The sequence below is a fragment of the Zootermopsis nevadensis genome, unplaced genomic scaffold, assembly GCF_977971745.1.
Source record: "Zootermopsis nevadensis isolate Lab colony 2312 unplaced genomic scaffold, Znev_1.0 Znev_ptg000018l, whole genome shotgun sequence".
NCBI classification, from domain to species: domain Eukaryota; kingdom Metazoa; phylum Arthropoda; class Insecta; order Blattodea; family Termopsidae; genus Zootermopsis; species Zootermopsis nevadensis.
The window spans coordinates 6,110,113-6,135,860 of NW_028259150.1; the positions used below are offsets into that span (position 1 = coordinate 6,110,113).

The 25,748-nt window shown below is 37.2% G+C and overlaps 2 protein-coding genes across 2 annotated transcripts in view; one reads left to right on the plus strand and one right to left on the minus strand.

Annotated features, from left to right (window-relative positions):
• LOC110832999 (putative fatty acyl-CoA reductase CG5065) overlaps window positions 1-25,748 on the plus strand; it is a 103,130-nt gene that overhangs the window by 11,727 nt on the left and 65,655 nt on the right. The window lies entirely within an intron of this gene.
• Window positions 896-24,890, minus strand: LOC110833000 (putative fatty acyl-CoA reductase CG8306). Its single transcript, XM_022070548.2, has 9 exons — window positions 24,742-24,890; window positions 11,686-11,917; window positions 10,952-11,203; window positions 8,810-8,958; window positions 7,195-7,304; window positions 6,451-6,643; window positions 4,415-4,654; window positions 3,072-3,329; window positions 896-1,840 (listed from the first exon to the last, which is right to left on the minus strand). The coding sequence occupies exons 2-9, from the start codon at window positions 11,893-11,895 to the stop codon at window positions 1,702-1,704; spliced, it is 1,551 nt and encodes a 516-aa protein (XP_021926240.2). The 5' UTR covers window positions 11,896-11,917; window positions 24,742-24,890; the 3' UTR covers window positions 896-1,701.

A 25,748-nucleotide genomic window follows, 5' to 3' on the forward strand; every position in this document is an offset into this window, starting at 1 on the left:
TTCCCAAAGGTAAACTCAGGGTGTGATGCTCACCAGTCACCCCCATCTAGTGCCGAGGTTAAGAATGAGTGGGAGCTATACCTCCTCTCCCCCCCAAGCACCTTCATGGCATATAGTGGGAGAGCTTTTACATTTTTTATAGTTCATGTTTAATTAAAATATAACACATAATTCATTAGCCTGGAGGGAAGATTTTTCACACCACAGCCCTGAATGTATTGAAGAATTTAACTTATTTTAATGTGTATAAGTGACTTAAGTAATTTGCCAGGAGAATCCAGTATGGTAGGATCAACAGGTTTGATTTAATTTGATTTATGAACATGGTATATGTTCTTGCATTTGCTAACTCACTTGTTCCCACAAAATAAATGTTTTCCTGCCCAAAACATATTTCAAGTTAAGAAAACTATTTCTGTACATTTCACATCATGAAATATGTTCATTACTACAGCTAAATTAAGATGGTATAGGTGCTTTCATCATGTATATAAAAAAGTAATACTTAGAAATTTTGAACAAACATCTTCTGCTGGAACACAGAAGTTCATTATTCACTTTACAAAAGAAAATTATTAGATTATTGGCTGGTGTAAAACCTAGAAATTCATGTAGAAGTCTATTTAAGAGATTAGAGATCTTAGCTCTTCCTTGTAAATATATATTCTCGTTAATGAACTTTATTGTAAATAACCAAGAACTCTTTCAAACTAATTCTGCTGTACACAGTGTCAACACAAGGAATAAAAATCAGCTTCATAGACCAATTGCCAACCTCTCATGTTTTCAGAAGAGTGCATATTATTTAGGAATCAAAATTTTCAACAGTCTACCATCAAATCTCACAAGTCTTGTAAATAATAAGGAGCAATTTAAGGTAGCATTAAAAAGATAATTAATTACACACTCCTTTTACTCTGTGGATGAATTTATGTTGTTTACAAATAAGTGATAAATTTTTCTTGTGTGTAATGGGTAGATCTATTTGTAGCTTATCATTTCTCTAGGTGAATACTTTGTTTTGTATTATGTGAAATTTATATAATAGTACGAATTGTACTTTATAATATGTATTGTATTATTATTATTTTTATTATTATGACTTTTTCCACATCCTATCGTCATCTGACTGTCTTATGGATCCATGGAATGTAAATAAATTATTATTATTATTATTATTATTCCTTTTTAATGTTACTTCTCTAGAAGATTGAGAGTCCATTACATCCAATTTTTGTTTATCTTTACTACCCAAAATCCTTTACATTACTGATCACCAGGTATACTGTAATTGAGGAAGAGAGGAAAGCAGCCAGTTTCCTTTACAAATGTATAACATTTATGAAATCGCCAATGATAAGTAACATGCAAAATTATTATAACAAAACATAAACTGTAGTAAAAAGTCATGTACAACCAATTCATATTATTTAACTTTCATACATTTTTCAACTCACATGAACTCATGAATGAATTTGCTAATGAACCTGTAGTTTACTGTTTTCTATTCATATAATTGTTTATCTAATTAGCCATAATTAACTTAAATCAGTCCAAATAAGATTCGGATCACACATTACATCAATATCTAAATGCTTACAAAGTTTAAGTATTTGTAAATATTTAGAAAAGTATCTTATTGAAACTGCAGTAAGAAGATACTCTCTTCTTTTGGTTCAGTGGTATGTGTCTGCCAAAACACTAAAGAAAGCTAAAGATTATATATGAAATGACAACAATCCAGCTGCATTTGGTCATAGGGGTTCCTAGTGCTACTGAACCAATCCACCAGATGAAGCTAAACACCAATGCTTGTGTCAGTAAGTTCAGTACCATCAGTCTGGAAAAAAAAGAAATCAGTTCTGCACTATAATATTGAGAGTATATGATCTGAAGCTTTCACGGCAACTAAATGTAATGAATTCTTCTCAGGCTACCAGCCTACCAACCGATGGTTCTTGAAACATTGGCGTTTTCTCCATTCAAGTACTTGATATGGCTGGTAGCCTGAGAAGAATTCATTACAATATTGCGAGTGGTTAATCCTTTGCTGTGCATAACACAGCAGAATTCATCTATACTAAATGTACCCAGCCATGGCTAACATACTCAATGATAACATGTAGTGTACGAATGGTAATTCAAATTAACTGATCTAATAGCACCAGAATACACTTAATTTAAATTTTGTGATAAAGGACTCAATAAAAGCTTTAATAATTACAGGAACTCTCTGGTATTATACCTGAAGGTTATATAGTACTGCTAACAAAGATCACCAATACAGCCTGCCTAGTCTAGTTCATGTCAGGCGACTTCATAACAAACATTTTCTAAGATTCACTTTCACAACGCTAAGAAGAGAGTAAAAATCATTTCATAACATTTTCTAAGTACAGTCAAACCCCAATACAGTGCCCCTCTATATACCACAAATCTTGCATTTCACCCATAAAGGCCTCAGAACAGAAATTCTCTGTGTAATTTCAAAGGTATACCAACAAGACAGATGCTCAGTCATGATGGTAGACTAATGATGATGCCACAACCTATGATTCTCTGCGCATGCACATCACCAACCTAACCTAATCTAACCTAACCTTCGCTCATCAGAAGAGGTGTCCATATGACTGCAATTTGTAACATGCACATAACTGTGTTTCAGATTCTTTAGGCCAAATTTAAGTAGGTTAATAATGGAAAATAAAGCTTGTCACAGCAGTTGAGACCTTGACATGAGATGGAACTGAAACAGTGGCTTTATGCATCTTCATACTCATTGGATAGGAAGATGGATGAGCCCAAGTGCTGACATGGACATGTTTACAAACAGAAAATATCTGCCTCTGCCTTCGAAACAAATTATCAATGTCCAGGCCATAGTTGTTCTACTGACTCAGCTACCAAGACTAATCACTAGGGAAATATAATTAAGTAAATTTGGCTGTTATTATTCTCTGATTTCCTACATCTGACTTAATTTTCTTGAGTCTCTTTGTACATTTTCTCTTGTCACTCTTCAGCATATTCTTACGGATTAGGAAACAAATGGTTTAATAGACCATACTCACATAGAATCTTTGCGCTTTGCTGCTGGGAGAGTTCGTGGATGTTCGTTGTTTAGGTACATTCTTATTCCCTTGATCATGTCAACAAAGTAATCTTCCCAGTCCAACTTTGAAATATCAAGATTGAACATATCTTTGTCTTGACCACTGAGTGTTTTCTGAAGGTCTTTGGTTTGGGAGTTATCGAATCGCCAATCATTGAAAATAAATGGTGCTAGCTGACCCAGAGATTTATCGACATTTGTGTGCAAGCGAACCAATCTGTGAACACACAAAATACAGGACTTCAAACACCAGTGATTAAAAATATCTTCATCAAATATGTATTAATGTGCGTTCGTAGCATGTTTTTGTTCTGCATTCTGGTGACAAAACTTACTTAAGTTTTCTCTATGTTTACTATGTACATCACTTCTCTCTCAGCCACCTAATAGGCTTTCTTGAAGTATATAAATAGGTAATCTACTGTTCTATTGTACCCCTTTACTTCTCCCATATCTGACATGCAGAGTAGTTGATCTATTCTGTCAAAATCCCCATTTATGTTCCCCAATAATTTCATCCATATAAGAAGTTAACCTTGAGAGAAGTTAAATAAACTATAAACAAATAAATTGAGAGAAGAATGTTCAATAAAATGTTGTACGGCTGGTAACAGTGTTATTTCTGAATAATTCTTTCTTAACACAATTTTATTGCCCTTTTTATAGAAAGGTACAATAACAGATTCTTTCTGCTGCTGTCGCAGTTCTTCCAATAGATGTAAGAGAATTGTTGCCTTAGAACATAATGTCTTACCTCCTGCTGGGATCAAGTCTGCTGGAATTTGGTCAGCACCCAGCAACCTATACCTCACTAAGCTGAGATATTTATCACTCAGATGTATGTTGTTGTTTTCATTCTGCCGAAGATTGTTAGCTCTGCCTACTTACAACTTTATTAATAAGTTATCATCTATAATTCATCCAAATTCCATATTCTTACTCTTCATTTTCTTTACAAAAACCATAAAACAGATATGTAACAAACACCTTTGTCATACACATAGTTTGTAATGAGCAGTTTCATGGGGATCTTAGAGTTTATAGCTATACATTTAATGATGCTAGTGTTGGTAGATGGTGACAACTGATGAACTATTAGAGACAGATATATGAAGTTTAGTATGACGATAGATCATAAACATACATATAATTCTGTACAAATCATTCTTAAATGTTAAGACTTACAGAAAGTACTGCATTTATATCCAACAAACGTACTGAAAATTTGTGTTACTGGAAATAATGTGCACAATGAACTGATAAATTTTACATGTGTTTTATTTTCAAATTTTATTTACTTACATTGGTCTGCCACCAACTATCCTAGTGATCGTGTCCAGAATATAAGCAGGGATGAAATGGACAAAAATGGCTGATATTCTGAAAAGCAGCAAACTTGGTAAAAACTTCACTGTGGGATACCAAACGGCTGATTTTAATGGATATTTGTGCAGATTTTCCTTGATCTTGTGCTCCACTGCTGACCACTGGAAAGGATTTGTAGTACTGGATGTGCAGTGGTATACAGGTGTAGTATGTGGCCTGTTAGAACAGTTTAAAAAATAGGACAATGACAAAATGGCAACTTATGTACATATTTACTGTCTTTTGGTTTGGAAAGAATTTAAAATCAGTTACTAACATTTCTATAAAATTGCTTTCTCAGTGTTATTTACTACATATTTGAAGTTAAACTTATCTGATATGTACGATTAGATAGATACTGTAGAACCTACACATAACAGAATTCAAAATGGATATTTCATGAATACATATCAGAAATTTTACCAGTATTATAGGGTTCTTTAAAAAGCCCTTTTAAGATCAGGTGTATACAATAGACTCAGCAGTGGTCTGAGTGCCTGGAGTGACTGAACTTGTTCCCCTTAGATCAATACAATAGAAATCATTTGGAGTTAATGTCTCCATTAAATAATATAAATCAATACAGATATGTCATATGGAATGTTTGCTCTGTAGTAGCACACTGGTCTGTACAGATGAGGTTGCACGATCAAATCCTAGTCAAGTCAATTTTTTCTTTCGTGCAGCCTCCATGTTGTTATTTTACTTTATACAAAGAATTACTCTTGTGATGTTTTTTTATTTTCTGGAAATCTATAACCATACATCATTATAAGGCCCTATTGCAGTGGTGGTAGTGTAGATCCCACCTCACACATTTGTTCATCTTTCATGTCAATATTACTGATTGTAGGAAACTGTAAGTACAGTTTTAGGGTAGTCTCTAATGGCATAATGTCCATACCAGATTTATCCAAATCTGTCCAGCGATTCTCAAATTGAATCACACAAATAGACAGCTATCCAGATGTAATCAGATCCATATGCATTATTTCATGCACACAACAGAAAGAATGCACAAAAAGAGTTTCTGGAGATAAATATATCAATTGAGAATGCCTGCAGAAATATCTACTAATAAAATAAATTGTTAAAATATGTTTCATATATGACTATTATGTTGACTCTAGTTAAATTTGAAGCCTAACACATTTGTTGCTTTACTCACATTTACTAACTTAATAAGTCCTGCAGCAGTTTTATGAATAATCTAGGGAGCAAATATGAACGTTGTAATTATTTGAGAATAAATACAGCGCTTACATTAATGTACAGTAATACAGCATGATAGACAGTAGGTTTTCTAATCATCAATCTGTTGGATGTGAGTTCAGTGATCAATAGGATGCTTGGCTTGCAGCAGGCATATATGCAGGGTACATTAGTATGAGGAATCTAACCTCAAATGTTGGTATCGTGTTATCAAATAACTGAATAAACAAGCAACAGATCACAATACTGTTACTTTTACTGGAAGAATGCACATGTACTCATTATGAAATTATATTATTCTGGCTAAATTAATATACTCTTATTCATAATAGAAACACAGTTTCTTCCTTCACTGTCTTATGCACCAGCCAGTAGGGGAGCAAAATATTGTTTTTTGAACCATATCAAACTTGAAAAGTTGTAGTTAATTTATTTTTATGCGAGAGACTGCCATGGAAGCTGATGGTCATATTAAACACTGACATGATAAAAACATTCAGTATACTGATTGTAAAATATATGTCTCTCTATACAAAATGTAGTGTTTTACAAGATATTCCTCTTTCAAAGTCCCCTATTAGACATGTTGCAAGATACGTACTGAAAACTGAACATTATCTACTAGAATGGATTGCATGTTATATTGGTTTAAAGAACACACCTTATGGTGTGTGATGCTGTGACATGACTGGTTGATGCATTTAGTGAAGTAGCAAGTAAGCTACTGAGTGTGAAAGGTTAGCAATGTTAAGTATGCATACCTGATTGTGCCCACGTGCCATGCCGCAACAATGAGTTCATTGATTACTATGTCAACAGGAATATAATCATAAATAAGTTTTTTATTAGCAGGCAAACGACGGACTACACCCTTTGCTGCGCCCATTATAAAGCCTGATGGCCCATTCTTAGAGTTAATCCAGCCTGGAACTGGTTCCTTCCAAGCACAAGTAACTGCAACATGAAAGAAGGTCATAAGTTCAGTTTATATATTAACTTCCAATTATCTAGGCTATTGAATTGGAATGCTAGAATATGCTTGCTACTTCTCAGTTCAAAATATTTTATCTTCCTGTCTGATTTCTAAGACCCTAAAGATTAAAATATACAAAATAATAATTTTGCCTGTTGTGTATGGGTATGAAACATGGTCTCTCATGTTGAGGGAGGAACACAGATTGCAGGTGTTTGAGAAAAGGGTGTTGAGGAGGATATTTGGGCCTAGGAAGGAAGGTGATGGGGCATGGATAAAACTGCATAATGATGAGCTTAAAAATTTGTACTCCTCCCCCAATACTGTCAGGGTGATTAAGTCAAGAAGAATGAGATGGATGGGGCAAGAGGTGTGCACCAGGTATTGGTCGGGAAGCCTGAAGGGAAGAGACGGCTGGTGAGACCTAGATATAGATTTGTAACTTCACTTTATGTTTTCAGTTACTTTACCTTTCTTTTTACATTTACAAATTTTGTCATGACTTGCTTCAGAACTAACAGCTGGTACTCACTGATGCTTGGTCGGACAATAACTGATGGCACTTGATTGATAGCATTAACAACTTCATGTTCTGCCAGAGCTTTGGTGAATGTGTATGTGTTTGGATGGTCATTGAGAAGCCTGAAACAAAAATTTCTAACTTAGTCATATGCCTTCCTGAAGTCCACAAATAGTTGGTGTACTGAAACATTATACTCCTACTTTTTCTCTAATATTTGTTAAATGAAAAAGAACTGATCAATAGTTGACCTATTACAGCAGAATCCACATTGATCATCCCCGACAGGTTCATTCATAAATGGAATTAACTGTGCCAGAAGAATATTCGATAAAATTTGTATTACATTGACAAAATACTGCACTCGATTTTGACACGTATTTTGTGGATGGGGCTAACTGATTCCTACCACCACTGTGGTAGTACTTCCTAGCACAAAATATGAAAATTTTATTAAAGATTCACATGGAGCAGATTGTCACAGCAGCACATTTGAATTTTTACCAGGATCTAGCTATGCTGTGTGATGGTGTTTACACTTTTCTTATTCCATCCATGCAGATTCAGACTAGTACCTCTTTAAAACAGGCCATGCCCGCTTCCTCCAAGTTCATTTATAGTCATCCTGCTAAATTTCATTCAATGCTGTATAACTTCACAGCTGATGCACATCATATAATTACTGAATAAGCAGTCAGATATTATAAATTATTAAATCTTTGTTTCTTTCACTTTTAATTCTGTTAATTTACTGAACCTGAAAGTATCTCATAACTTACAGATTCAGAATAATCTGATTCTTAACCTTTCTCTCTCATTGCAATTCACTTTTTTTTAAGTGAACTATCAAACACAAAATTCTTTCCATAACTTCAGAAGAAATTATGCTTTGGTACAAGCATATGTGGTGTAATCATATATTTTCTTTGCTAGACTATGGTAAAGTACAAGCTGCTGAACTATATGTTTTTAATTTCAAAATTGATGAATGTGCCATATCACAACATGAAGTTTTGTCATATAGTGCTGTCTCCTGCTGTAGAGATCTAGGACATGTTAAAAACTTGCTTTTGGAGAAGCAACAATAGAATACAAATATATGAGCAACAACGGACTAGACGACTGGGGTTCGATCCCCGACAGGGGCAGAGGATTCTTCCTCCAGTCTCGGCTTCCAGACCGGCTGTGGGGCCCACAACAGCCTCCTATCCCATGGGTACTGAGGTTCTTTCCCTGGGGTTAAGAATGAGTTGGAGCTATACCACTTCTCTCCCCCACCCACCCCAAGCGCTTAAATGGCGTATAATGGGACAGCTTTACTTTTTTACTTATACACAAAACAGCACTTAACTTTGAATTAATACCAAGCAGCGGTTTCCCTCCACATGGGGAGAAGTAAGAAACAGCTGTCAGTAACACCTGTTATATATTTTTCATATAATATATTATTTATGTACAATTAAATAGTCCTGGAATGTCATCACCTTCCCTCACAATCCCTGATACTGATATATCTTATTGTTTAAATCAAAGTCAGTATCATAAAAAATAATTAAAAGTAATTTAAAAACTACAGTTAGGCATTAATTTTCTGGTTCATTGTCAAAAGGCAATAAAAAATACATACGCTGGTGTCAATTCAAGAAGTACCTCATCACTGAGACCTGCTGCAACATTGATCACCTTCTCTGCATTCTCTGGTACAGGATAAACAATCTCCTTCGCTCCTCCTTTTCGATTGCTGTTTACATATGCGCTAGACACATGTACAAGAGCCTGCACAGAGAATCATATCCTTCACATACAAAACAACAATTAAAAGGAGTATTATGTTAAGTATACTTTTATATTTGATGGGTGATATATAAATATAAAGATTTATTGTGTTGTTAACGAAAGGGGACTGATGTAACCCTGCACACACCAAGAATAATACAACAGACAAAGCTTTAAAATGAACGCATCATTATTATAACTCATTCTATAACAAACATATTTTCCTTGTCATTGTGATTTCTTCTGGTTTCTTCTCAATTATATTCTATGACAGTTTGCTACAGGCTTCATGAAGCACATCTCTGCTGATTCAACCTTCACTGTCATGAGGAAGAGATGTTACTACCAGTACTTTGTAAAATTTCATAATTTTTTTATGTTTTATTAGGTAAGTTTATTTGACTGTCCCACATAACCTGTTAAACCTTGCATACTTGGTTTTCTAAGTCTAAGCTTTTGTCTGGCAAACAAGGGAATTAAAATCTTTAACCTATATATTAATATTATCCATCACAATCGACGTTCTTACTAGTTCTCCTATGAAAGATAATAGTTTTGTTTTCAACTGTGGAAATATTCATGTTGTACAGTGATGAAATTTCAGACATTTGGTGCTGGAGACTTTGCAGAATAATTAAAATGTTTTATTATCTGAAAACAACACTTTCAACAAATTACAATTTAAAACCTATCTTTTTTCTCCCATTATTTAATGACATGGTCTAAATAAATATTAAAAATACAGGTGATAATGGATATCCCTGTCTTACACCTCAGTTAATTTATATTTTTGTTGTACTACTTCATACTCTTTATAAGTTAAAATATTCTTTTGAACTTACGTACTTTTAATAGTTCTTATTGAATGTTGTGGGAAGCCTATAATTCCTAGAATATGCCCCATTTTTTTCTATTTGCTTTATCAAAGCTTTTATATACTCAATAAAGGCTACAGAATATATGAAGACTCAGTTCTGTTCTCTTTTACTATAAATGGGTAACTGTAAAGACAAATACATAATCTACTTCTTCTGAAGATGGTTGTCTTCTAGGCTGTTGCACCATGTTGTATGGCAGAAGTTTATCAACGTTTCAGGGTGCCTGCTTGAGGATGATTATCACAGCAACCCAGAAGACGGCCATCTTCATACTTGCCACCATGAGAACCTCTAGTCTTACCTTTTTCTGAAGACGTTTTGCTCTGCAATTTTCATTATTCCATGTGCCAATGAATGCATATTTTGTAAAAAAAAGTTCATTCATCTTATGTCTGTATAGTTACAGCATTCAGTTCTGTTGCCTTACTTTAAATATTGAAAAAAAATCACAGTTTTCCAATCAGTGGTATTGCACAACACATATTTAGTAATTCTAAAAGTTTTGAAAGAAAATCAGGATCACTTTTATAAGTTCTATATGATCTAGGCCTGGACACCAACAATAATTAATCAATCTAATTGAAATTTATATGATCTGGCATAGCTCAGTCAGTATAGTGACTGGCTATGGGCTGGATGACCGGGGTTTGATCCCCGACGGGAGTAGAGAATTTTTCCCCTAACTTCTGTGTCCAGACCAATTCTGGGGCCCACCCAGTCTCTTATCCAATGGGTACCGGGCTCCATTCCCGGGTGTAAAGCTTGGCCAGGGCGTGATGCTGACCACTCAGCTCCATCTAGTGCTGAGGTCAAGAATGAGGAGCTATACCACCTCTCCCCCCAAATGCCTACATGGTGTATAGTGGGACAGCTTTACTTTTACTTTATATGTTTTTATTTTTCATTGCCATTTTTATTCCTCATTTGTCCATATAATTTCATGAAATGTCGCCATTGAGAAAGAGGCACTGTGCATTATTTACTATTTTATTTAAATTGTTTATTATTTCATAGGCTCTATTTTTGTTTCATATAATAGTATCTGTTAACATTCCTTAATATGAGATGAGTAACTGATGGACTATATGGTAAGCATGTCTGAGAAAGAAGTCTACCTTCAGATGAGAAATATCCTTGCACAGTTGCACCACTCTTCGTGTCCCCAGAAGGTTGATACTAATAGCTGATTTAAGATCAACATTGAAGTCCAGTGTGGCAGCTGAATGGAATACAATACTGACATTTTGAGTTAGTAAGTTTCTGTCAGCAGGGCTTAACCCTAGGTTATCCTCAGCCACATCTCCAGCCACGGCAACCAGTTTCTGGAATATGTTTTCACCTCGCAATTCTTTCAGCTTATCATACACCTGTAGGCAAAAATAAAATTAAGATGGCTGTTCTGGGATGATGTGCCATGTAATCGCATAGAAATTGACCACTCATTACCCTGATAATGGAGGCAGTAAGCATCCCTGAAACAGCAATCAATTTCTACGAGACTACACGATGGTGATATCTATGACACATATACCATTTATAGTGCTGCCAAGAGTACAGATGATATGGTGTGAGTCAAGGCAAAAATATGTACTATAAATTAAATAGCTTTTATGAAAGTAATTTTTAAGGCCATTTTGATAATTGGATGAAGAAAGGCAATTTGGACTAGGCATCTGGCTGTGACAGGGAAAACAAGAAATAAGTATGGAACTTTGGTGGGAAAAGTGGAAGCCATTATTTAATTTTGTTTCTTAGTTTATGTAGCAATACTGTGTGAATTATAATGATAAAAAGAACTGATGATATAATGACAGAGAAAGTCAGAATATATGTCTTGTTTAGTACTTACTCGATTCTTGGTAAGTTCTTCTATTCTTGCTGAAACTTCTTTGCCTTTCTTTGGGCGGACCAGTACATAAATAGTTCCAACATCTGGGAATACTCGAAGCAGCTTCTCAATCAGCGCCATGCCAAGAAAACCAGTTCCTCCAGTAATGAAAATGTCTTTTCCTCGAAAGAAATCCCGAACAGGACTGCTGTTATTGTCAGTGTCCACCATTGTAGAGACAGTAGTTCACTCACTGTAATACATTCAATTGCTAATTAACATATGTATTCTTATGAAGATAACAGAAGAAAGATACCATATATGGAATAACATTTTGTATGTGGTATAAAGTAAAAAATTGACAGTGGAACCACGGTTCCGGAGAATCTGACGTAAATACGTCTTTGCTTTTAAATTATATTTAGGTAATAAATACAATGAAATGAGGTTTATTTAGCTTTATTCTAAATATTCCCTTTATACATGCTTTACAATTGAGTAAATAGTTTGATTAAGACATAGCTTGATTATCTATCCCTCATACGATCAGCATTAGTTTTTGGTATTTTGGGGGGAACTTCTGGTTCATTATTTAATACTTCTATTTTTTACGTTTTCTGTACTGTCTCATATATTCTAAATTACGGACTCTTTTAGCTTCAATGTCATCCATCTTGTTATCTCTACATAGTATGACGCAAGACACAAACGCAGTAGCGTGAAGTGCGATGCGTCTTTTCCCCTTACCTCAAACTTTGTTTAATTGTAAGAGACCACGATGTCCACCGGCAATGATCAATTTAATCAAAACTAAAATGGAGAGAGTGGAGGGCAGTATCACAGATTTCTTAATAATTCTTATATAAGATAAGTAATTGTGATATTCTAAAACGTTTTTACCAGCAAAATATTATCTACTCCACGACGCACTTCTACAAGCGATTCACAACTCAGCTCTTTCCGCAATAACGAAAGCGGATTGTTGACGGCAGTAATGAAACACATCAATGACGAATAAACAGATGACAACAATTAGTTTCTCAGGTAAAGGAGTAAAGCATTGTTATGCACGCAGGAGTTCATATAAAAGCTGACCATTGTCGGTCCATATTTACACATTGTTGGTATGTATCTAACGCATTTTCCTAACGCTGTTTCACCGAATGACCCTTCCGTATAGACGCATTTACATCAAAAATTCTTTGGTGAAACATCTCATTTAAAGAAATGTTACAAAATATGCACAGTACAAGCAGGAAATTCATTGCCACGCTAGTGAAAAAGTTATCCAATCCTGCAAATGAATTCGGACCAGTGTCGTTGGTCACCAGATATACAGTAGGCGGGCAGTTACATGAAAATGCGACGAAAGCTGACATATTTCGGCTTTACATGGACAGGGTCTGACGCTGAATGCAAGAACATCTTGCAAAATAAATACACCTTGAAAGTTGGAAAAGTATGTGATAATTTTATGCTAATAAACTCGACAAGCTGAAGAAATGCAAGTATTCATGCAGTCGAAGGCGACATCAAATTATCGGAAGCGTCGTATCTGTTGAGCATGAGAACGGAGATGTCAGGTGAAGCGTTACACCACTGCCGACATCTTACCAAGCCCTGCATTCTGGATGTACTGATGATATGGCAAAGAATATAAAACAAGCGTGATGTGGTAGGGATTGCAGCGCTTAAGCATTTGTTCCTTTTTGCCTGACGAAGTTAACGAGGTTAAAATTAAATTATTTGGTTATTCCGTCAAATCACAATGTATTTAAAATAAGATAATTAAAATAATTAAAATATCATTCTGTGTTCCATATCGAATAATCGATTTACAATTGGATTATTCGATATGGAACACAGAATGATATTTTAATTATTTTAATTATCTTATTTTAAATACATTGTGATTTGACGGAATAACCAAATAATTTAATTTTAATTTAATAAGTCACAATATGACGCAACTACGCTATCTTATGAAGTTAACGAGGATTTGCTTTTATCGAAGTTGCTGCCTACTCTCAAAATGACATGGATTTTTTTTTTTTAACTTTGGACGTCTTTAATTAAAATGAACTCTCATGGCAGAAATATGAAGTGTGCATGGACTGTGTCAAAAGAACGGACAGTTCGGTGAAGGCCGCTAATAAAGCAGAATTCAATGTACTAGCTCCCATTGTGTTATTCACTTGTTTCAACTTGCGGCGAATAAAATGTTTCAAAGGAAGGTTGTGATGGGTTATTTTTTATGAAATGCAGTATTTTACAAACGCTAGACTTCTGAAAACTATACTTCTTCCTGTGATTTGTGAAGCTATGGGAAGCCTTCATATAACGCTGTTGCTGCACTCGACTGTAGACGATAAGCACATGAGAAGAGTTTTTGTGATAAGAGCTGATACAATTGTTTCAGACCCACACGTTTAATTTGTTTTGTGCACTACATGAAGTTATCTGGCAGCACCTTGGTCTCCAAACTAGGCATACTTTCAGTAAATTATTTTCCCCCCTGAAACTGAAAATTGTGACTGAATTCTCAGTCCGTTTAGAGAACATCCCCTGAATTCAGTAGTAAAAATGTGGAGCTGTAATTATATTGAATTTTCACAATGAAACATAAAGTTAGAATTTTACAGTCATAACCTTGTAAAGTTCTGGATGAAACAGTACACGGTGATATTCCAGATATGACAAAACAAGCTCTCCTTTAAAAAAGTAAATATTAACAACCAGAACACAGATCCCGAAGTGTATACAATGCGGAAAAAAGTAATAAGACTGAAATAAAATAAAAACCACTATACAACCGACAACCTGTTTCCCTCAAATTAATCCCCGAGGGACCATACACACGTATTACAGCGGTCATATACACTTTGAAAAGGCTCGGAAAACTCGGTTGCTGTGATAATATTCAGTTCCGCCGTCACGTTCTATTGAATGTGTTCGATCGTATAAAGTCAGCGACATATCAATCTCAGTAAGATTTGAGGTTTTCACAGCGGTGAGTATGAAGATTTCTGTCTTCTGGGTTGTTGCGCTGTGTAGTCTAGTCGATGTTTACCAACGTTTCTGAGGTCAACAACCCAGAAGACAGAAATCTTCATTTCAATCTCAATTTCAACCTGAGAAACAGAAAAGAGTCTCCTGGAGCCATGTAGGGGAATACGGAAGCTGACTGAGCACTGCAATCCCTTTTTTGGCCAGATCGCTGTGTGAACAGGCGCGTTGTCATGCGAAAGCCGCTAAGCGAAATGTTGCAAATCTGTTTCAGTACCACTAGGTAGTACTCTCTATTGACGGCCCTTCATTGTGCCACAAATTCCTTATGAATTATCCATTCAGAATCAAATAATGTGATCAGCATGGCTCTGATGCGTTATATCTGTAAACGCATCTTTTTCTGCTCTCGGTGAGCTGTGTGATTGCCATTCTGCACTGTGTCTTTTGGTTTCACCATCATACTGGAAACACCATAACTCGTCCCCAGTAATGATGGATTTTAGGAAACTAGGTCCACCGTCAGCTGTTTGCACAAAATCTTTGCAGGCATCCAGTCCTCTGAGTTTTTCCTCATCACGTAAAGAGCGTGACACAAACTTCGCACAAATGTTTCTCTTGTCCAAGTCTGATAATTATGGACCTTATCGATTCCACGTCCACATTTCGTTCTCTTGTCATCATTTTGAGTGTCAATCGGTGGTCTCTTGCGAATAAATTGCTGACTTTCTCCACCAATTTGGGGTTGGAGGTCGTTTTCGGTTGTCCACTGCGAGGTTCATCTTCCACATCCTCTCTGTCCTCTTGAAAACGCTTAAACCATTGAAATGTTTGTGCTCGGGACAGATCCTCATCTCATAAGCTGTTCGTAACATTTTATGTGTTTCAGTGGGGCTTTCCCCCCAGCTTTACGCAAAACTTGATGCTGACGCTGTACGACTGTGTAATTTCTGACGACGCAGTAATAATACACGTGGCTCGAAGCAATATTATATGAAGTAACGCAATCCCAACTTGTTATGGTAACCGGCACTTCCAAGGCCACATTTCAGTAGGCCTATAGCGGCCTGACGCAGAACGACGCTCATACTACATATGTTTATTTTATTTCAGTCGCATTGTGTAACACAATAATGCTGGAAGCAATGTTCCAGATGTGACGTCATAAGCGAAGATAACGACTGGTTATTAATTAAGTAGGCTATTCTCAGCAGCAAATACATAATATAGCAAAAACCGAATAGTTTTGAAAGGAACGAAAAAATTAACCTTGAGTTTGTTTATTAAAGTTAATATCATGAAAGACAATTTATTAAAGAAAGCAAACTAAGTAATTATAAACTAGTTCCTAATAATTCTTTATTTGGTGTTGCTGTAGGGTCTAGACTAATAAGCCACTAAAACGGAAAATAGAACAAATTTTCGCCTGTGTGTACAGAAGCAAGGTCGAGAGAAACATGGATTGGGTCCTCGCAGAATATAGCTGATTTGGTTACCAAGCCGAATCCACCCACACTGGAGGCAGATAAAACAGGCTCGGGATCGTGTCCAGTAGTGGGATTTACTTTGGTATTAGCGACATTGGGCCTTCGGGTTCTGCAACCAGAGTAAGTAACTAACGTTGACAATACAGACGTTTTTATAGAAGACAGATTTGAATTACTAATTATATAAAACACGTTACTGAACCTTGTCCTGAACCACTTCAATCCAGTTCAGATCTTGACGTATTTATCCGGGGCTGATTTCAACATGATCCTCCCATCTACAGCTAAGTCTCCCAGGTAGTATGTTACCTTCGTGTTCTCCAACCAAACCATTGTAGCCAGTGAGTTCTTTATTGTTTGTCATTCGCCCATTTCTTCTTTCTTCATTTAAGTAGCATTATTACATGGAATACAAATTTGAAAGTTCCCACTGAGCAGCTGTATCTGTTATCCAGTTACCACCTCTCTTGGGTCCAAGTAGTAGTTGTTTCTAACACCCTTGAACAAAGTCTTCTCTCGGAATGAAAGACAAAACTATCCACTCATAAAAAAACTGTCAAGAGTTACTAACTAAACTAGGTTACTATTAAATAGCTGACCTAACTTACGATTACGATTATTTCTTTGCTAACAGGATACAAATATCGAGAACCACAAAAACGGAAGTTCACTATTGGAGATATGTGACATTTCAGTTCTGTTCACGTCTTTACAATTTGTTTGCCTGAAGTCTGTTTCAGAAAAACAAAACCTTCCATTCCTTACGTATTTCAAGTGGTTGTATTAAGAAGACTTCCTTACTAAAATTAATTATACTTATATATATATTAATTAATACTTTTCATATGTTTCAATTTGTTATTAATTTCGACTTAAATGCACCGAAGGTACACAAAGAGAACTACGCGTTGAGTCTGCCGGCGATATGCTTCACTTAGTCCAGACAATGAAGACGTATTACCAGAGACCTAAACCCGGATCAAGAATGAAGATAAAATCGCGCATATTTGCTAATTTCTTAATTTGCAAGAAGTTATAAATGTTTTGTTACAAATTTCACAAGGAAGTGAAGAATTCTGCACGACAGGGTAGTTCAAAGTTAGTAAATGATGGATGTTCGAATCCCGACTGGGTCGTTGGGAATCATTGTTTTCACCGCTATGTCCACAACGGTTATGGAATTCACCAAACTTCCTATCTAGTGGGTGCCAGATTTCTGTTCGTGATCAAAAAAGCTGCCAGTGCTTTTGGCTGGCCATTTACCTCACCTATAACCGATCTAGAATGCTGGAGCTCCTAACTCCACTCCCATTATGCGCCTTCACGGGTGAGGCAAAGGAGTAGCTTTAACTTTTGATATTAACCCAATAACATTCCAGAAATCTTCCATTTAAAATTAACACGAATGCCAAGTCATTCGTCATTCAAAATATACTATGTGTATAATAGAAGCCAGCTAGCGGATAAGAGTGGTGACTGTTAGCGAAAGGTAAAGTGGCTAACGCCACCTGAAAGAAGCCATGTCTGGAAGCTCTCAAAGAAGGTTTCGGCTTCACTGCTTTGAAAATTGATGAATAGGTTTCTTGTTCCCCCCCGTCCGAACTACGTTTTCTGCCCACAATTACAATATGGAAGAAATTACTGGTTACGTAATTCTTCCATTCTCCACACATTCTGTGTTGTGCTGAAGGTCAAAATATAAAAAGTTACCGGCTTTCACATTAATGAATTGTACACTTCCTAGAACATTTAACATGCATATTTACAAATGACCGTTTGGAGGGAAATTTACAAGTCTATTTGATGTTCTCGTGAACAACAGGAAACAGCCTAAACCAACAAATTGCGCACAAAGTATGCTTTGTGTCACAAGAAAAATCAAGCACATTTTGTATATCAACACACATAAATGACTTGGTGCTATTTATAAATGTTTTCTAGTTATAGGCTAATGGCGAAATAATCATGAAAACTCCTCTGACATTGGTAAGCTACCTACGGTGACAAAATAACCATACGGAGACGAAGTTCTTACGCTTATTTGGTGTGACATGTGCTTAAGTGTGTTCATACGCCGAAATATAATTGTCTGTATATCTGTGTGTGTAAAGAATCATCAGCATTACGCCCTTCTGGCGTGATATACATACCACTATTTTATGTTTCACCAAATATCTCCGTTGATGCGAATATACAAGTTTGTAAGGCGTGTACAAAAATTCCTGAGAAAATCAAGTCTGTGATTTGTTCCCGGATGCAGACTGTGTCACGAGCAGAGGATCTGCGAAACTACGAAAAACTTTTTCTTTGCGAAAACTGAATGACCTGAAAAAGCCCAAAATGTTCTGTACAAATTTTGATTGCTGTCGGGCCCGTAGGCCCCAAGTATCTGGCCAACATGCATTTTACTGATTCTGCTCTGAAGGTTTGAGTCTTGTGGTCTTCCGGGTTAGGCTATGAGACCTGCGTAACTCAGAATACCACAATCGAAATTTCTAAGATTATCTTTTACGAGGATCTCGAGCGTATATTCGATGATTTCCATTCGTGTCACATGACAGCTCGATTGAATTTCAATTGAAGGAGAGATGATGTTTCGAATGACCAATTTGGAACGAGAGTTTGCATTTAACTAGTAATTATGGGGTTACAGAGTAGGCTATCGCATTTTTAAACGTAAAAGGCCGAATTGTCATCTGTACAGGATGAAGACAAGGCTCACACTTCACATTGATCACTCCTTAACGTTTAAAAGACGCAGTCATTTATAATTAATGTCTTATCATTTGCAGAGCTGATTGTTATAAACTCTTTATAGTAAGATTTGAGGTTTTCACGGAGGTGAGTCTGAAGATGGCTGTCTCCTGGGTTAATGCGCCGTGTAGTCTGGTAGAAGTCTACCGACGTTTCACAGGTCCTTGCCCCTTCTCTCATTAGGTCATCGCCCTGATGTGATTAGAGTCTAATCACTCCCCTGCCACTTGTACCACGAGATTAGAAATTATTCCCTTGCAGGCGGATCGTTTACTTTATGGAGTTTAACATGCTTCAAAATACGATCACAAATAGAATCCTGCACCATCTAAATATGCACGTGCAATGTTTTAATAAAACCTAACGTTACTTACAACGCCCAACAAGAACTGAAATCGCACATAAACAGTTACTTTTCACATCACTTTTGAAAGAACACATTCTTTCGCCTCTGCACTACGGACCAACAACACAGAATTGCTTCCTATAGATACTTCGGATGGGACTAACTCTTACGGAAATTAACGAAACTACGGAAGCAATGCTTCCCTTGTTTCCATGCACGGCACCCCATAGCCATCCAAAAACTTCCCTACGCACTACATGTCCCGCCCGGCTCATCTTCCTAGTGGTTTTTGATGAATATTACAAACTATGGAGCCCCTTATTATCCGAGAATTGTTAATTCAATTATGGAGATTGTGATTTGTTGGTTGTATAACCAGAATTATATAAATATCTGCATACATTTGGTGAAGAAGCTTAGCGTAGGAGGCACGAACTACGATGATTATTTGTCTGCGCTTTGTTTAACGACGCTGTCAGTAGCTCAGATTATGTAACGTCGACTGATAGGTTTATTAGTATAGTAACTGATAAATTAGAAAGGGCCTGGATGGAAGTGGCTGAGATATAATTTCAGCTACTATCTTGGCATCTCTCTGGACAAACCGAGGAAAACCTCAAGTCTTCGGGCCGACATTTGAACCCGGGACTCGCGAATACGAAGCCGGAGTGCTTTTCATTCTGCAAAGAAATTCGGTTTGTGGTGTAGAGCTCGTCGATTTGATGCCGAGATGCAGCGCGAAGATGCACCACGCGAAACGTTTGAAGTAATCTTTGTGGTAATGTTTTTGAGAACTCGACAGCGAAAAGCGAATTTCCGAATATGAATCGTCATTGCTGCCTCCATCATCAGGGAGGCAGCACGGACCTCTGAAACGGAGGTAAACTTCTACCAGACTACACGGCGCTGTAACCCAAAAGACATCATCTAGGTAAAACAATACTTTTGCAGATTTCTAAGCAGACGAGAGACAAGATTCTGTATTGCACAGTAGCAGTCATTACTCGAATTTAGTCTGTTCTCAATTTCTTCATTAATGCAATTTTAAATTGTTGCTGTCGTTCCAAAATATTTGCGTTTTGCCTCATTTTCAAAGAATTAGTTTGCTAGCGTTATATAATGATTTTGTCACGGTATCAGACATTATTCAGTTTTATCTGGTTTTTCTTCGCACACCTCATTAAAACCTACATATTTAAAACGCTTTTATCGTTGTGAATATTTAAGGAGATATAAGGAAACGTGCTGTCTGTTTTCTCAGGAGAAAAGCTTTGACCATGGCAATGTGGAGGAACATACGTACCTTTTAAAAATTTAAGGCTTTAACTCTGAATAATTTAGCGTTTTAACAAATACGTTTGAACTGGTGAATTTCTATCAACAAATTAGCTGCTATTGGCTTTCCACATGCGTTTGCACTGCTTTGGGGGAGGATAGATCTACTGTCTGAATAAATATTTGATCTGTAGTATAAGAGTATATTTGCATTTGAAACAACTGAACAACATTGCTAATGACGTAACGAACGCCTTTGGAACTTCAGCGTATTTTCAGTTATGTTATGTTGGTATAGTAAACATTGAAATGCTGAACATGTATAACATTCTGTGTGAACACACACATTTTTCTTGTGTATTTTGAAATATCTGTGATACGAAGAAGACAATGATTCAGGTTTCTTTCTTCTTCTTTTTATTTATTTATTTATTTATACACTGGTATACAGCATCCGCTATCAGCCTCGTACGTAAAGATCTTGTCGCGCGGCCAACCACTGAGGAAATACTGCTCGACCACCTGAATTCCTGATTCAGAGGCGAAACATTGGTCCCCGCTAATTTTTGGGGTAATGGATGCAACAGCGTTATTTTATACTGAAATTCGAGACGTTTTGCCCGCTGTTACCAGACAGAATATGATATGTTTGCACATTTTTAGCAATAGTAAGAATGAATAGTTTCAGTTGTAGCTAAGTATGCTTTATTTTCTCGATTTTAAGACGTGCCTTTTAACATTTTAAGACTTCCGAAATCGGATGGCGTCTAAGAATTGGATGATATTCGTGCAGCAAGACTGTCAGATTTGAGAAATATAAGTCGTTACAGAAATGAGGGGCGCCCTGTCATCTACACGGACAAAACGTACATTCACTCCTCACACACAAAAGAACAAATGCAGGTCCACTTGCACCCGTCTCCAAAGGACAGCGAGTCATCATCGTACATACTGGCAATGAAAATGACTTAATTCCAAATGCTTTGTTAATGTTTAAATCGGGGACAAAATCTGGAGATTATCAACGCGAAATGAATTTTGACAACGATGAAAGATGGCTCGTAACGAAGTTAATTCCAAACCTTCCACCAAATTCGGTATTAGTAGTGGACAATGCAGCTTACCATAATCTACAACCCAATCCGGCTCCAAATTCTTCATCTCGAAAAAATGCTAAAAATCTAAAAACTGATGTCGAAACGTTATATTGTATGACTAAAGCGTGAGGAAAATCTTCATGTCCTTAACACCAGTCATGGAACAGGAAACACAAAGACAGCGACAAAAATATTCCGAAAGTATTGATACAAAGAAGTCTTATGCTTGAATATTGACAATGTTTATTGTAATATACGTTCATTTTCCTGTTACTAAATCGAGAGTGCGTCTTTCAGTCGATGGCGTCTTAAAATCGGGAGAATACGGTATTTCGAACTTCGAGGCATACATAGATTTCTGAACTGAAAAGGCTGTCTTTGCTCTGTAACTAGCCTAGTGTCGGGTCCGTCATTAAGTCCGTGTGCCCGAGGTTATGATAGTGCTGCCCGGTCAATGTACAGTTCGACAATTAGACTCCCAAATAGCACAAGCAAGTAAGCGGATCTGAATGTTGGTAGCATTTCTTTTGAACTACATACGTACCTTAGCTGTTTCGTATTCGCGATATTCCAGGTTCCAATTGCGACCCGGAAACTGGATTTCCGCGAGATATATATATATATATATATATATATATATATATATATATATAAATTTCCCTTTCTTCTGCTTAGTCACTCCACATAAATGTTGATATACATAGAACTTGAGCTGAGTCATGACCACTTAATCCTGTCACAGAGTTCCAAAACTGATAATTCAAAATGATCCTGCCATTCTACTCCAAAAAAGTAAGCAGTAAAGTGTCGATCGTTAAACACCCCAAAAACCATCATTGATCTCAATTAACGAAACTGGAAAATAAAATACGAGGCGCGTCCCAAAAGTAAGTTTCCCTGGGGCCGTTAACAGAAACAAAACACAATTTCATGGAAATATTTATTGCAACAGATACAGCAAGTGTCCAGCTATTTTTCAACATATTCGCCACCGGAATTGAGACATTTGTCATACCGTGGGACCAACTTTTAATACCTGTGTCGTAGAAGTCTGCCGCCTGGGATTGGAACCACTGTGTGACAACCATCTCCGCCTCTCTGTCATTCTCAAAACGCTGACGCTGACCGGACAGGAATTTCTTGAGGTGTAGGAAAAGATGGAAATCACTGGGAGCGAGGTCCGGGCTGTAGGGTGGATGATTAAACACCTCCCAGCTGAACTCCTGCAGGAGACTTGCTGTCCGTCGAGCCGTGTGCGGCCTAGCGTTATCGTGCAGGAAGACAATACCGGCACTAAGCATCGTTGCAGCTGTTGAAGATGGAGGTTCTTATTCCAGCTCCCGCCGACTGTGAAGTGCGGTCAGTGATAAAGTTTTTGAATGCACAGAGCATAGCGCCGATCGAAATTCATCGTCAGCTGTGCCGGGTCTATGGGCCTAACGTTATGAGCAAGCAGATGGTGCGTCGCTGGTGCAGACAATTTTCAGCGACGGGCCATTCAGAACAAGCGGCGCGGGATGCTTAGTGCCGGTATTGTCTTCCTGCACGATAACGCTAGGCCGCACACGGCTCGACGGACAGCAAGTCTCCTGCAGGAGTTCAGCTGGGAGGTGTTTAATCATCCACCCTACAGCCCGGACCTCGCTCCCAGTGATTTCCATCTTTTCCTACACCTCAAGAAATTCCTGTCCGGTCAGCGTCAGCGTTTTGAGAATGACAGAGAGGCGGAGATGGTTGTCACACAGTGGTTCCAATCCCAGGCGGCAGACTTCTACGACACAGGTATTAAAAGTTGGTCCCACGGTATGACAAATGTCTCAATTCCGGTGGCGAATATGTTGAAAAATAGCTGGACACTTGCTGTATCTGTTGCAATAAATATTTCCATGAAATTGTGTTTTGTTTCTGTAAACGGCCCCAGGGAAACTTACTTTTGGGACGCGCCTCGTATCTCTATTTTTTTGGAAGAGAATCTGCTGCTATTGAATGTTTTCTTCATAAACATGAAGCACAGAAGCGATAGTTACACTTGCATTTCACAGTAGTGCAGTGGCCTGACGCTTATACATTAAAACGGGTTCATGTATACGACGAAACTCAGAAAAATCAATGACATCAACGGTTATTATAAAAACCATACATTCTCCAGATAAATTACTCTTAGTTTTTTGTGTATGAAGGTGAAAGTTTCTGTTGAACTCTGTATACATTTCGGTTAATCGCATTGCACGTGCGCATTTCGACTCATACTCCATTGATGATGAAACAACCTTTCCCACTTTCCTGCAACGCCAATTACCTTTCCCTACAATGAAACTATCACAATGCAACGTCAACCAAATCAGGTACGATGAACCCTCGTCCAATGGGGTGTTTAAGTTCCTCAAAAGCGGCGAGTTTCGTGAATCCGCGTTTGACAAACTCGATATTGTGTCGGATTAATGTGGATACGGGAACGCGACCGTGGAAAGCCTCCAAAAAAATTTGGTATTAAAATAAAATATTAGCACATAGTTGGACATTAAACTCAAACATATCAGATACAGAGACTGATGGTTCGAGATAAACAGGACCAAGAATTAGTGGTTTTGGTTTCATGAAATCTGTGATTTTTCGCTGTTTATTTTTCTCACGAAAATCTTTCGAGATATCCCTGTAAGGGTGCTATAATTTAATCGAGTTCTCTTTAAAATTTACAACCTCTCCATTATAGGATGCTGTCCAACTGCAGTAAACTGTAATATACATTTTAAAAAAATACAACACAACTTTACACAATAATCGCATAAGCGAGACTGAGGGTTACATGCAGTTTGTGACATGAAGAGGGCGTGAAAGATGCAGGAGGCATAAATCAGTGAAGTAAGTTTACACTGTCACACAAATTGAATGTTGGACCAAATTGGTTATGCGAATAAAGACGTAAAAGCTAACCGTCGTTAGCTTTTTAAATAGTAATGATAATTTTCGTCTGCTACTACACCGTTGGACAGATCGCATATAATCAAATTTTCCGCGCTGTGCATATAATTCACATTTATCTTCACGCTTGCAATCGAATTCGCGTTGGAAGTGGGTTTCCTGTCCTTACATAATAAAGTCGTGAACTTACCGTATAAGAAGATGGCCAACACTTATGCTGATATTGTCACGGTGCACGGATTCCCACAGAAACGCTACAACTACCAAGTAACGCGTACACAACAGCAATAACGAGGAATAACTGTCGAGCTTCGAACGAATCACCGCATACCAACAGGCGCGATCCAGCGGCAGCTGTCTGAACTACTGCTTACAATAATACCGCCATGTTCGAATGCGTATGGCTGTTATGGCGGGTGGTGGGTTTCGCCATTTGCGAGAAAAGGAACGATACCCTGCGTTATGTATTTCTGTACATGTCTGTTTCTAACACACATGTAAAATTTATTTTTGAAACTTTATTACCCCTTCTATTCAAACTGTATTAGACGTTTGCTCGGACATGACCTGTGGCCTTGAGATGTGCAGTGTATTTGCAGCTCGAACAGTGGGTGGATTCTAAGCGGAGCTCAATTACAAGCGAGCCGTGACCAAGTTCACTTCGTGTGTTGAGTTCCAATTCAATAACATTTACCCATATTGTTTCTACTCAGCATGAACAGAATGCAAGGCGATAGCAGAGGTGTAAAGAAAATAGGGGGGCGTAAAGTAATACACAGCCAAAATAGAGAAATGGTGATAAGTGTTTACAGTTTTATGAAGAAAGAAGCTGACAGCGGCAATGTGATTAACGTTAATCAAATACAACATCGTGTTTCTGAAGCTACTGTTGTGTCCTTAAACACTCTGAAAAGCATTTTAAAAGAGCGTGAACATAATAAACGAGTGGGGAAATAATTCAGCACACCTCACAAAAAACGGCCAAGAAGGAAAATGAAAATTGATGTAGATGATTTTTACAAGTGTGTAATTCGAAGAACGATTAATGAATTTCACACTACATAAGGTGAGCATCCTACTTCAAAATCGTTGTTGGCAGTAATCAAGGAAAAGATTAACTTCAGTGGCGGGAAGTGGGCTCTTTGGAAAATAATTAGAGATTTACGCTTCAGGTGGAGGAAATCGGAAAGTTATAGA

Excerpts from the sequence above, each read along its gene's own strand:
- LOC110833000 (XM_022070548.2), bottom strand. The coding sequence starts at position 11,895 with ATGGTGGACACTGACAATAACAGCAGTCCTGTTCGGGATTTCTTTCGA. Across the intron at positions 6,644-7,194 it reads TATTGTCCGACCAAGCATCA|TTACTTGTGCTTGGAAGGAA; the intron begins GTGAGTACCAGC and ends TTCATGTTGCAG. Across the intron at positions 1,841-3,071 it reads GCAAAGCGCAAAGATTCTAT|ACTGATGGTACTGAACTTAC; the intron begins GTGAGTATGGTC and ends TTTTTTTTCCAG.